Source organism: Plectropomus leopardus, chromosome 5 (genome assembly GCF_008729295.1).
Source record: "Plectropomus leopardus isolate mb chromosome 5, YSFRI_Pleo_2.0, whole genome shotgun sequence".
In the NCBI taxonomy this organism is placed as follows: Eukaryota; Metazoa; Chordata; class Actinopteri; order Perciformes; family Serranidae; genus Plectropomus; species Plectropomus leopardus.
Window position 1 is genome coordinate 19144442 of NC_056467.1, and position 11768 is coordinate 19156209.

The 11768-nt window shown below is 37.5% G+C and overlaps 1 protein-coding gene across 1 annotated transcript; it reads right to left on the reverse strand.

The window, feature by feature from the left end:
• Positions 1-1871: 1871 nt before the first annotated feature.
• calm3a (calmodulin 3a (phosphorylase kinase, delta)) lies at positions 1872-10172 on the reverse strand. The gene is made up of 6 exons (XM_042486213.1): positions 9982-10172; positions 5800-5830; positions 5202-5345; positions 4142-4248; positions 3464-3599; positions 1872-2343 (listed from the first exon to the last, which is right to left on the reverse strand). Exons 1-6 carry the CDS (start codon positions 9982-9984, stop codon positions 2315-2317), a joined length of 450 nt encoding a protein of 149 aa, XP_042342147.1. The 5' UTR covers positions 9985-10172; the 3' UTR covers positions 1872-2314.
• Between the last annotated feature and the right edge of the window lie 1596 nt (positions 10173-11768).

Sequence of the window (11768 nt, forward strand, 5' to 3'; positions counted from 1 at the left end):
TTATGAACATTTTATAAACCAGAGCCCATACTAAAGTTTTTCAAATCTTTTCCAAAATATTCTGTGAATTCCAAAGCATTACTAGGCCTAGAGATAGAAAATCACATTTGTCCAGGAATTTCATGACTATGGGAACTGCAGATTTGTGCATGTCAATGGCTTTACACCAGCTGATAAGATTCCCATACATTTTCATGCATAAAATTTCCAATTTTTCCATGACTTTTCAAGGACGCATAATTAAGATTTTTCTCTTGCCCCACCAGCCCGGCATTATATCAGATTCAAACTCTACTCAAACAGAATTTCAGCTTGTTGCCATATATGAGGGAAGAAATTAATCCAGAGAGAAAATGACTACATGTACGTGATTGTTGACAAAAACTTCACAAATATTAACATCAGGCATATTAAAGCTACATTAAGTCAACAGCTACATAATTTGCTATATTACATTAAGTAGAAGGTCATCCACTGTAGACTACTGTAACAATTTCATTATATACAACAAACTTCTCTGACTTTAATTCCATTATAATATAAATAATATCATTTCCAGGCCTGGAAAATGTGATTTTATAATTTCAGGAGTGACTTTTCCAGGTTTTACATGACCATGGGAACCCTGGATAGAAGCCGGATGCTTGAAAACAGTATTATGTTCGGCTAAACATGACAGTCAAATGCAGAAGTAAAGCTCAGTCAATTTATTGATTTATGGAAAATATATCACATCTTTACATTTTTGAGATACCTCCAGAAGTTAACAGTCCATTTACCATTTACTTCCCAACATTTGAATCAAAGGTAACCAATTAAAACGCCTCAAGCAGAGCAGAATTTAGTTTCCCGCTTCTTAAATTGAGCCAACTGCTTAAAAACCTACACAATCTAAAGCTGAATTCTTTGCTACAACTCCATTTCATCCCTATCGGAAAGTCCCTTTCTAATAACCCAAATTAAACACATCGCCCCCTCCACCGGTAGTTTTTGTGAATATACAGTATATGTATTCTGTTCAGTAAAACAGCAAGCAGATTGAAGATTAAATCACCGGACTACAAATTGAAGATCAGACACCAACAAGGACGAGGAATGAGTGTAACATATGAGTTGTTATAGCAGCAGCAACAGTGACATTTGGTTTCTTTTTCATCTTTTACAACAAAACCTTTTAAATATCCACATGATTTATACCAAAGTGCAAATATGTTCAACTGCATGTATTTTTATATGTTATTATAATAAGTAGAGTTATTATATATCCTAATGAACTACAAGAAGAAGATTGAGGCGTTTTAGAGTATTATGGCACATTTCAAAACCAAAGAGAAAACATGTCACAGGTCATTTACTACAACAATAGGCAATGCAAACTTTACGATACACTAATATATAGAGATATATTTGGTGACCAAAGTTTGTCATCAATACATTAATAGTTGAAACACAATTATAAAGCATTACATCAATATTGTATCATCAGGATATCTGATTGCAGAACAAATATATTAACTGCAGTCCTCAAGTGTTGTTTTCACAATAATCCTCCCGAAGCATTACACGACACTACTGTCTCCAATCAGTGCTGCAGGCAATGTTAAGCCCACGACTCAAAACAAGACAACATATCATCCCCAAGAGGAAAAAAAACATCAGCACTTTTCAGTCTCTCATTCTTGTCCTGACTCTTCAAGGTATAAGGATGCTCTTCTGCAACAGAGCACCCACGAACACCCTACATCGCAACTATTTGCTCTTGCAATAATCAAAAGTGACACAAATTTTACAGATATATAGCTATATAGTAATGTATATACCTCCAGTGTGTACACAGTCTGACCACTACCTCTGATGGGATCAGAGCCTCCTTGTTGTGACAAGAGACCGCCACAGAAAGGGTGCATGCAAGAAGAGTACTCAATTCGGGATTTAGAGTTCTTTGTTGAATACGGGGAAGAATTAAATAGCCAACTTCACTATACGAACTGTGGCACGGGTTCTTATCCCTCTGCCTTTTCAGTGTTGCTCTTTCCTCTTAATTAATCAGGAGCTGGGTGACTCAGCAGAATCTTGGTCTGAATTCGGGGCTTTGGCCCTCTTAAAGCTTGGTCCATTAACTTCTCTAGGGTTTATTCTGTTGGTGTTCACTAAACAGATACCTTAGAAGTATTTGGATATACTGAACACAAATTGATAAATTCTACATTTAAGTGATTTGGGGGGAAAGTTTGTTTATCATTTGTAATTGTTCCTTTTTTTGGTTCTTAAAGAGAGTGATCAAGCAACGCTGAGAGAAATATCAGTGTTCTTTTCACTTGGCAGTCATCATCTGGACAAACTCTGCGAAGAGAACAGGAAACAACGCTTCAATGACAAATGCAAATTCAGAAATTTTGGCAGCAATTAGCGCTTTTAGTACAAGACATTATTAAAATGATGTGAGAGCCCCTCATAAGGGTTATGTTGAAACTGATTTTTTTCCTGGATTCTGTCTTCAGACCCAGACACACCAAACAGACATCTAAGAAGTGGTTGCAACGTAGGCCAACTGTTGCATTGCCTCATGTTGCCTGTTTCGCCAAAAATGTTATACTATTAACATGGCCAACAACCAGCTAACGCATATGTTGTGCGTCTGCGTAAGAGGACATAACTTTCAATACCAGCAGACAGCAGAAGACTATATTAGTCATTCAAAAAGGAAAAACAGAAGACCAACAGGATGGATTACTAGACACTAGTGAGCAAGTTAGCACATTGACGAAATAACCTGTGTTTAAAGAAAAAATAATAATTTACAGTGTGCGAGGAAACAATTATACAAATAATTATGGACAATTACATTGCTTTGGTGTGCCAGGGCGTTTAGTAATATAACAACAAACGTGTTCCTTGTTCTATTAGGATTTGGGGACGGCGTCACCAGGGACCAACAGCACAATATTATTACGATACTTCGGTCACAATACAATATTATTGTAATTTTATTATTGTTGTTGCAGTAACATTTGATATATTGTGACAAATATGTCTCCAAAGGAAAATGGGAAAATGTTGTCAACATGTTTTTGTGGTTTTTTTTTTAATATGATCACATTTTTAGTCTGTCTATCTGACTTTAATATTTTTTTCATGCAGCAATATGCATCTACTGGAGTGTAAAAACAATATTTTTACCATTTGGGTAAGCTACCAAAAGTTTTATTTGTATTAATAACATTAATTATTTGTATAATTTAAAAAAATCTATTTTTGGTGTGATGATACAATATCAGCATGCAAAATATTACAATACTATGCTATATTGATTTTTTTCCTACCCCCTTATATACACAGCAAAGAAATGAAACACACAAGCAGTTGCAGGGTAGTAAATATTGTTGATTTTATACTCTGCAAACTTAAAAAAAAAAGGTTTGATGCCTTTTTGGGTATAAAGCAAACAAATAGAGCATCTTACCCTCGTAGTTGACCTGACCATCACCATCGATGTCAGCTTCACGGATCATTTCGTCGACCTCCTCATCAGTAAGCTTCTCCCCTAAGTTGGTCATGACGTGCCGTAGCTCTGCTGCACTGATGTAGCCGTTACCGTCCTGCAGATGGCCAACAGAATAACTACTGTCACTGCTTACCATTTCACACGGGAGATAAAAGCTGAATACCACTGATGTCATTTTCAGAGACCCTACCATGATGTCTTACAAGAGCTAGGCCAGTGTACGTTCATTAACCCTACTGTCTTGTCAGTACAAGAGTTTACTGTTCTCTTCAACTCTAAAGCCAGTTACATTAATGTGAACTTCACTTGTTTAGCAACACCTGTACTAAGAGCTGAAGGCTAAACATTTGCATGTTAGCATGTTAAAGATTATGGTTCAGCTATCAGAGACAAAAAGCCTTTTGATTAACCAAACTGTTGGCCAAAGGAAACAAAAAGAGGGGTGGCTCAATTTCACGAACAAATCTCTCTGTAAACATTAAGGAATTTCTTACATGAAGAAATTCTTTGTATTTTCTAAACAAGAGTAGCTCGCCATGAAAAAGGGTATAATGGATGTACAGATCTCAAATAAGGGTTGCTAATTTTGTTGTGTAGCGCCACTTTATTTTCTGGGTCTACTCGGTCATAACATACCTTGTCAAAGACTCTGAAGGCTTCTCTGATCTCCTCCTCGCTGTCTGTATCTTTCATCTTCCTGGCCATCATGGTCAGGAACTCAGGAAAGTCAATTGTGCCATTACCTACACAGTCATACAAGCAGAAAAAAAGTTAACTTACAGTAACTGTATTACTTTGGTAACAAAGTAATTACACTCAAAACCTGAGCGTATCAATCCAAAAGGACTTAAAACTTTCATGGCACAAAAGGAAATACTCCACATATTTAATTAACTATCCAAACAGACACAGCAACAAAAACAAGCGCAACGCAAACATCCGCCTTGTGAATACTACTTCCACTTTTAAGATGATCTCAGGAGTCAGTATCTACATGTACAGAGAGGGTTTCCACAGGTATCAGGCATTTAAGATAAGTTTTCAACTCTGATTTTTGGACAAATCATTTTTTTTTATTTCTGCATTGCATTTAAATATAATGGTAAGTGTGCTGTCCTGTGTATTATGTGAAATATTGTTATTTAATGTAGGAAAATAATTATTAGAGTGGGTGAGGTTGATCTACTTTTTACCAACAGGTGAGTGCATCAATTAAATAAACAAAGTATCATATTCAGTGGTATTTTTGAAGATTTCAAACATCTGAAATGTGGAATTTCACATAGATAAGCTTAACTAATTCTAACAAAAAGAAATGGGTAATGGATAGATGGATACATTAAATAGACTGTTTGCAGCAATTATAGGGCCTCACAAATTCAAATTTAAGAATATTTAATGAGAAATTACGTTTGTAGCACACAGAATTAAATTTTGGCCCATCACATAGGAAACAGGGAGGAGTAATTTGGTAGACATTTTAAGACATTTCTGAAGAGAGATACTGATGTCATAATAGTAATATTAAGCCAAGAGATTCTGCCGATACCCCAAAAATTTCAATACAGTGCGTACTGATGACAATTTCCGTCAGTTTTATTCCTTGTAAAAAAAGAAACAACTGACATAAAGATAACCCTTAAAACTGTAGTAATTATAAGTTTCAAGTGTAATTTTCTTGTGCTCTTTTCCTCACCATCAGCGTCCACCTCATTGATCATGTCCTGCAGCTCGGCCTCAGTGGGGTTCTGACCCAAAGAGCGCATCACAGTCCCAAGCTCTTTGGTAGTGATTGTACCATCACCATCTTTGTCAAACAGCGAGAACGCCTCTTTGAACTCTGTACATTTACAGAAATAACACTGTTAGCATTGTATGAGCATTCACGTCGATACAGACACTTCTGTTTCACTCTTTCAAACAGTCTGAATAGATAACACGTGCTGAGCATTACCAGGGTCTGTGCATGACAAATTCAATGCCAGGAAGGAACAAAACATGCTTGGCACTGGGCTGATGATCCCTGATCTATTCGACTGCATAGTCACTAGAGTAAAAGCATTGGTGCAGCTGTTGCAAAACTTCTAATATGAATGTGAGCGTCTCGTGTGAGGTTTCATCCTGTGACTCTGCAGATTTTTATTGTAGCAATGTCAACCACCAGCTTAAATCCTCACACACATCTGGTTACTGAAGGCTAAACCTCTTAGATATTGCAGTTTCTCAGGTTTGGTGGAGAATTAAGGAACTGCTAGACCTAAAACAAACCAAACATGGCAAAGGTGTGCACTCACCAGCAATCTGCTCCTCAGTCAGCTGATCAGCCTGTTAACAAAAGAATTAGACATTGATAAATCACTGTTAAGAAAATAACATTTCGGACAGCCCTGTTAATGATTATTATTTATTCTAATGACATTTTTTTTTCAGATCACTAGACTTAAAAAAGTCATCAAATGTTGAATGTTGAAATGAGTTGTTACGTTGAAAATTTAGGTGAGTTCATTTGACATTATGTTAGGGCAGACATAAACTAATACACATCTCGAAGAACAGAGTTCAATGGCTTCACTGATGGTCTATGGCTGGAGTTGCTGAAGCAGCCCAACATCAGCCTTACACCACAAATTTCTAATGTCCGGTTAAAAAAAATAAGAGTTTCACCTCAGTTGGTGTGCACTCCCATGATCTCAAATTGGTGTAAATTGGTCATTTAACTCAGTCTAAGCTATCTTAAGTCCAAATCCAAATTATAAAGAATGTACGCAAATACGGTTTATCTTTTTAGATTGTACTGACGCAAATAGTTGACATTTGACGCCTTTTATCTTGTGTTTAGAGCGTTATATTTTTTTGCAGATGTGTAAACAATCATTAATGTTTCATATTTCTTAAAGGTAGTTTAGGTTATATTTTCGACCAGAAGCAGGATGGGACATAACCTCCAAAAACTCTAGTTATAATCTGGCAAAAAGAAGTGACCCCACAATACCCCATCTTTGCAAAATCTTACAGTTTTGACTCAGAAAAGTCATCTTGTCTTAAGATGTGAGAGGGTGTCACGGGCTTCTAGTATATGGTAGGCGTTAGTTTGACTGTTTCTTTGAAAAACACCAAAACACAAACTTACATCAACATGACAGCTGCCACAGTAGAAACCACAGACTTTTTACAGTCACCTTTAATGCCTTCAGTGGGAGAGTGTTTGATACTCAAAGATTTTGGGTGGATGGGACTTGAAAAATCTTCAGTAAGGATAACACATATAAAAGCTTTAGTAGGCCCAGTGAGGAGCACCTGAAGCAGACTTCACTGTGTAATCAACACAGATCCATGCCGATGCAAATGCACTCTAAACAAATGAATTCAAAACAGGCTGAGATATTATCTGACAGCTGGGCCTAGTGTTTGCCTATGGCCTAGCTAAAGATGATCCTTACAGATGCAAGGCAATAAAAAGAGTTAAAATACTGTTTTACATGTTATCCTTTATTTGGAGGGTGCTAAATAAAGGACAAGTTAATTGCTGAGCCTTACACTCAATTTAAGATGGTATTTTATACAAAATTTGGCCATTTGTATTCTATTTAAAATGCCATCTAAGTCCCACAATTGATACTGCTTCATGAGTCGAACCACATACATACTATTTTATCAGTCTATTTTTTTATTATGAGAAACAGACATAACTACTTTACACAAAGTCACAATGCTAAAAGCACTGTGCCAATGTTTTCCAAACTGCTGCTGTTAAGACATGTTTTACTTTTGCATTGTCACACCCAACCAAGTTTTTAAAAACTTCATCTGATATGTCATTCTGCCATCCTCGTGAGGTCTTACCAGGCCTGTCTAAGTCAGTCAACATGCCCACTTCAGGCTGAGGAAGTGTGATGAGGGACGGGTATAAATACTCCAAAGCCCGAAATACACACGCCTGCTATAATTAGTGAGACACGAACAGGGTCGCCAATGTAGCACACTGAATATCACCGCAACTAACCACCTCTTAGTGTCTTTTTTACTGAACAGATGTGAGGCTCAGTTTATCATCATAGACTCACCCCTTGAGCCAACTGTTGCTTGACAGTGCCTGGCGCTTCCTGTCAGTGTGTAGCCCTTCATATTGTTAGGAAATTATTCTCACATGGCTTGGAAACAACCTGCATGATTAGGCATGGCAGGAACTTAGCTGCTCCATAAAATAAAGCCAACAATGGTACAGTACTCACTAAGGACTCATTTAAAGGAAGCTATTAAATCAATTGACAGGGTTCCCAGTCATATTCATGCACAAAATTTCAAAACTTTTCCATGACTTCTCAATATTTTCAGGTAGCTGGCATACATGTGGAGAGAGACAGAACGCAGGGAAAAAATGAATTAACTAACGGGAGAGTAAAAAAAAAAACACGTCACACATCCACATATATAAGAGCTACATTTCATCGTTTCATCGTAAACTACAGAAAATAATTTTTGCCGTTATGTTACATTACATGGAAGATTACTATGGAAATTTAATTACATCCAAAATTCCATCCTTTTTTTTCAAAATTGATTTTTAACCCTTTGAGACCTGGATTGACATAGATTTTCTTGTGCTTTTGTGCTGATGAGACGCCATTCAAAGGTAATTTCAGCACTTAGCAAATTGGTTTAATTTCGTTTGAAAAACTAAACAAAACCAAAAAGGCATTGAGACAAATAGAAACTTGAAAAGAAATGTCCTGCAAACTGGCCGGAAAACATAATTGTAAAATTCCATGACTTTTTCATGTTATTCATGACCTCGAGAGCCCTAAATTGAACTCCTAATCCCAAAGGTAATACATTAAATAAACAAAGAATCATGTTTCATCTACCTCCATGTGCTCTTACACTGTGCCACACTCCAGCGGAAATGAACAGTTCCTTGCCTTTTTAAAAATAGAGATTAAGGCAAACATTTCTGTAGCTGGAGGTGGTGGTAACGCCATGTGTTCCTCGAGTCAGTTTCAATGAGTCACCCTGTTGGTTGGGGGAGGCGGGGTGGGGTGGGTGGGGGTAAAAAGAAGGGAACAAGGCAGACTGCAGTGTATTCATTCTGTCCACTGCCATCCGATTCGCTGATGCTGAAGCAAGCAGTGTCTGGATCAGAGCGTGGCACAGATGGAGGATTATACGGCTGCTGCGAAAAGTGCTCAGCAAAACAGGCTTGCTGCTTTTTAAAAAGCGTCCGTAAACAAAAGATTATATCACATTTTCTCACATTGTGTATGGATAACTACAAGGGCTGCAGGTGCTGTTTTTTACAGTCAAGACACACAAACATGTGACTGAATAGGACATTGTTTGTTTCCTTAACATCCATCACAGACCATGTGTTTGTTCTTCCACAATACAAAGAACTACAGTAGTGAAAGATTAAAGATAAAGCACACATTTGAAGTGCCACAGAAGGTTTTTTTTTAATATGTATATTTACTTCCCCTATTGGAGGGTGCACTGCGGGTCCTGAAAGCCTACTGCACCAAGCATGGTTTGCTTCAATGCGGGGGGGAGGAAGGAGGGGTGGCAAAGAGGATCGTTCAGAAGCAGAATGCGGCTCAACGTTATGGCGCAATACGTAACGGAGGAGATGCTGTCATGGTGGTGCTACGAGAGCACACAGCCCCAAAATGTTGCATCATAACCTTCATAATCTCCATGCATGATGACAAACAATTGTTGAGCAGCAAACTACCTGTGAGCTGTGTTCTTACGTAACCACAATTGGTGGCGATTACAACCTTTTTTTTTTTTTGCTTGTTGCGCATGTCACACATTCAAAGCGCCCTGCTGATGTGCCTGCAAGAGATAGCCTGCTGCCCATGTTGCAGCAACTTGTTATATCAAAATGGTAGTTAGCAAGACAGTTAGCTGGAGTTTTTTGATATCTGTCTTGCAAGATTAACGAGATGGGGTTCAAGATCACATCTATTTTTATACACAGTAGCCTACCTCCTTCATCACCACGCCCACTCTCGACTCAAAGCAAACGAATAAAAAACGCTGCAAACCTTAATCCGAGCACGGAGGTTAAACTGCAGCATTTATACACACTTCAGAAAATCATGATTGATATAGCATTACGGCACGACATATACGTAATGCTGCGCAGATGGTTAATAGTAAAGATAATTGTTTTCTGTCATCGACTGATGAGTAACGTTAATTACATGTCAAACCACAGACCTACACTGCGCTAAACTGACAACAAAGTGATTATTTGTGACGTTAAGTGCCCATCAACCGCATTGTTTACTGCCGTTTTCGAACTTGTAAAAAACAATATAGAAATATGTCGTTGGCTTTCATTTAGTTTTATGTTGATTTACTATATGACAAGCAGAGGATATGCCTTAATCCAATAACGATTACTTGGCTTCCATATCGAAATTGTCGCAAATCGATGCTAGCTAACGCAGCTAACTTTAGCCTGAAACGTTACTTACCATTACCACGTTGACGCTTCAAGCTCCGTGAAGATGACAAAACGCCCAATGTAAGGTTTGTATAAACCTTACTTACAAGCCAGATGCTCCGACGAAGCACTTAAATGATATCTATCTAACTGTATTACAAGATATGACTCAGGAAATCAGTAGAGACTGTATCCTTGTGTTGCACCAGAGTAGCCCTATCTAACGGGAGTGCCTTAGTTAGAGCACTGTATCCCTCCGCCGCACATCTTTTGTCCATCCCCCACTCTGTGCTTTGTAATGATAGTGAGCGCTGCACGTGTGAAAGTATTTTAATTGCAGTACACGTTCATTATTCATTGCTGAATGTCCGTTTGACACATAGCAAATCTCAAAACCAAAATTTATGTTGCTCTATATAAACGCAGCGCGGAAAGATACCACCCCCACCACCCTGTATGGTGAAGGGACAGTGTATGGAAGATTAACAATGTCGAATACTGTTGTTCCCCCATTTCTATTGCATTCCTCCCACTTCCATTAAAAATAAATGAATAAATAAATAGACAAATACATAAATAAACCTATAAATAATACATTTAAAAAAATTAAAAATAATATATATAAATAGTGAGATAGATAGATAGATAGATAGATAGATAGATAGATAGCGATAGTTGTTGTCAGGCGTAAAACCTCGTAGCTCCAAATTTTATTGTTTTCATTCCTTTTCCATAAATTAATTCTATTGGTCCCCCTCTACATTTATCAGTAGGTTTTACCATTTCTCAACCAATGAAATGTATTTTAAAAAGCATGTGACTACACCTACTACCTCCACTGGATCAACACAGCGTTGCCTCCAAGTCCTGAGAATAGCAATTTTGAAGACAGGAGATTTGCGTCTGACAGCAGTGATATATAATTTTCTTTCTGTCGTGTTTCAATGTTACCAACTCTATGTGTCCAAGCTCTATCTGTCTCAACTCTGTGTGTCTGTAGATGGGATCCCCCAACAGACTAACTTCTTTAAATCTGACATTAAATTTGAAATCAAGAGCTGGATGTCAAATATTTTCCTCCAATTTCATTAAGAAAAATTGGAAATAACATAATTTGGTCCGTTATATTTGAGTCCAATTTAATGTTCACCAAACATATCAATAATGTAGGTCAGTCTTGTTTTTATCAACTTTGAATAATATCTTACTTGAGATTCATTCATTCATTCATACATTCATTGACTTGGAGAAAGTTATTTATGCTTTTAATTTAAAACGGTGTAAGATTATTAACTGGATCAAACAAAAGAGTACATATAGCCCCCATGTTAGTGGCCCTGCATTGGCTTCCTGTTAACTTTAGGACTGATTTTAAGGTTTTATTCATTACTTTTCAAGCACTATATAGTCTAGCACCACCATACAACTTTGAACTTTTATGTCACAATGTACCTGCACAGAATCTCAGGTCATTCGACAAAAACCCTACTTACATTCCCCCAATCGAGACTTACAACGCTGTCAGGGCCCCAAAATGCTGGATCAGTCTCCCTGTTGAAATTTGTCTCGGGACCTCAACTAACTTCTTTTAAATCACTACTAAAAACTCATTTTTATAAACTCACTTTTTTTTATAACTTTGTTTGATATGGTTGGCTGTTTTTTTTTTCCTAGTCTGAAACCCAGGGCTGTGTTCAGCGTTACTTTGAACAGAAACAATTGAACATCCTGTTGTGTTACGCAGGTGCACTGCCTTTCGATACTGTAGGGCTTAACTCACTTTTCACGTCTGTCCCTTCCACCCTCCTTCCAGCCTCC

What these genes read in the sequence shown, in the direction of transcription:
- calm3a (XM_042486213.1), bottom strand. An exon ending in GACTGAGGAGCAGATTGCTG is followed by an intron (nt 5,346 to 5,799) that starts GTGAGTGCACAC and finishes GTAAATGTACAG; the next exon opens with AGTTCAAAGAGGCGTTCTCG. An exon ending in CCTTCAGAGTCTTTGACAAG is followed by an intron (nt 3,600 to 4,141) that starts GTATGTTATGAC and finishes GGCCATCTGCAG; the next exon opens with GACGGTAACGGCTACATCAG.